Raw genomic sequence first — 1,227 nt, 5'->3', positions numbered from 1 at the left:
GCAAATCTCAATTCTCAGGCCACAGGCCCAGGTATTTAACAAGTTTGTTCCATTTTTGCTGTCATTGTAGTCTTGGTTTATTCATTCATTATCATTTAGGAAATCACTGACTTGAGTCTACACAAGGGTAATGAGAAACTGGGCTGGGAGTGAGGGTGGAACTGGGTGGGTGGTTGGATACCTCGTACCTCAATACTGGCTCCAAAATGTCAGATCTGGGAATAGGGTCACATGAGTGACTCCTCAGGGTGCAGCGTTAGAGTCATGAGGTAGCATTGTACCACAGGCCAGCATGGGAAGAGCAGAACAAGCTGAAGGAACGAAAGCTGATTCATGTCATGTTCCCACAGTGGCCCCAGAGGTGACTGTACTCTCCAAAAGCCCGGTGAGCCTGGGAGAGCCCAACACCCTCATCTGTTTCATTGACAAGTTCTCGCCTCCAGTGGTCAATGTCACCTGGCTCCGGAATGGACGGCCTGTCACCAAAGGCGTGGCAGAGACAGTGTTTCTCCCGAGAGACGATCACCTCTTCCGCAAATTCTACTATCTGACCTTCCTGCCCTCCACAGATGATTACTATGACTGCGAGGTGGATCACTGGGGCTTGGAGGAGCCTCTGCGGAAGCACTGGGGTAGGGTGCATTCCTTACTTCACTTCCAGGCATCCCGCTTCAGTGCTGGATTCTGGATACTAGGCATTAACAGTGTAGCAACACACTCACTTTTAGAATAATTTCCTCATAGGTGTGGGGCTTCAAGTTCAATTACCAGCACCACAAACTAAGAGTTCACAGTGTTTTATAACACTGACTACAATTTATACACCTTGGTTCTCTCGTAAAGCACATTTATTCATTTTTGGAAAAAAAATTATGCGTGTGGATGCTTTGCCAGTGTATATGTCTGTGCACCATGTAAGTGCCTGGTGTCCACAGAGGTCAGAACAGGGTGTCAGATCCCCTGCAACTGGAGCTATGTGCAGTCGTAAGCTGCCACATGGATGCTGGAAATGAAACCCAGGTTCTCTGCAAGAGCAGACAGTGTTCTTAACCAATGCGTCGCCTCTCCAGTCCAAGTACACACTCTCTTTCTTTTGTTGGCCACTGATGTTATTTCCGATGATGGTAACTGACGTCTCCTCTGCTTTATTTTTCCCAGAGTTTGAAGAGAAAACCCTCCTCCCAGAAACTAAAGAGAACGTTGTGTGTGCTCTCGGGTTGTTTGTGG

At 47.8% G+C, this 1,227-nt stretch overlaps 1 protein-coding gene across 1 annotated transcript in view; it reads left to right on the top strand.

Annotated features, from left to right (window-relative positions):
- The window catches only part of LOC116075136 (H-2 class II histocompatibility antigen, E-K alpha chain), a 5,211-nt gene that overhangs the window by 2,844 nt on the left and 1,140 nt on the right, over positions 1-1,227 (top strand). Inside the window, exons 3-4 of the mRNA XM_031348150.1 lie at positions 351-632; positions 1,195-1,227. The exon at positions 1,195-1,227 is cut by the window's right edge and continues 178 nt beyond it. Coding sequence (XP_031204010.1) covers positions 351-632; positions 1,195-1,227 — 315 coding nt within the window. The remainder of the gene's footprint in view (positions 1-350; positions 633-1,194) is intronic.

Source organism: Mastomys coucha, unplaced genomic scaffold (genome assembly GCF_008632895.1).
Source record: "Mastomys coucha isolate ucsf_1 unplaced genomic scaffold, UCSF_Mcou_1 pScaffold3, whole genome shotgun sequence".
In the NCBI taxonomy this organism is placed as follows: Eukaryota; Metazoa; Chordata; class Mammalia; order Rodentia; family Muridae; genus Mastomys; species Mastomys coucha.
This window is presented reverse-complemented; position numbering and strand designations above follow the sequence as displayed.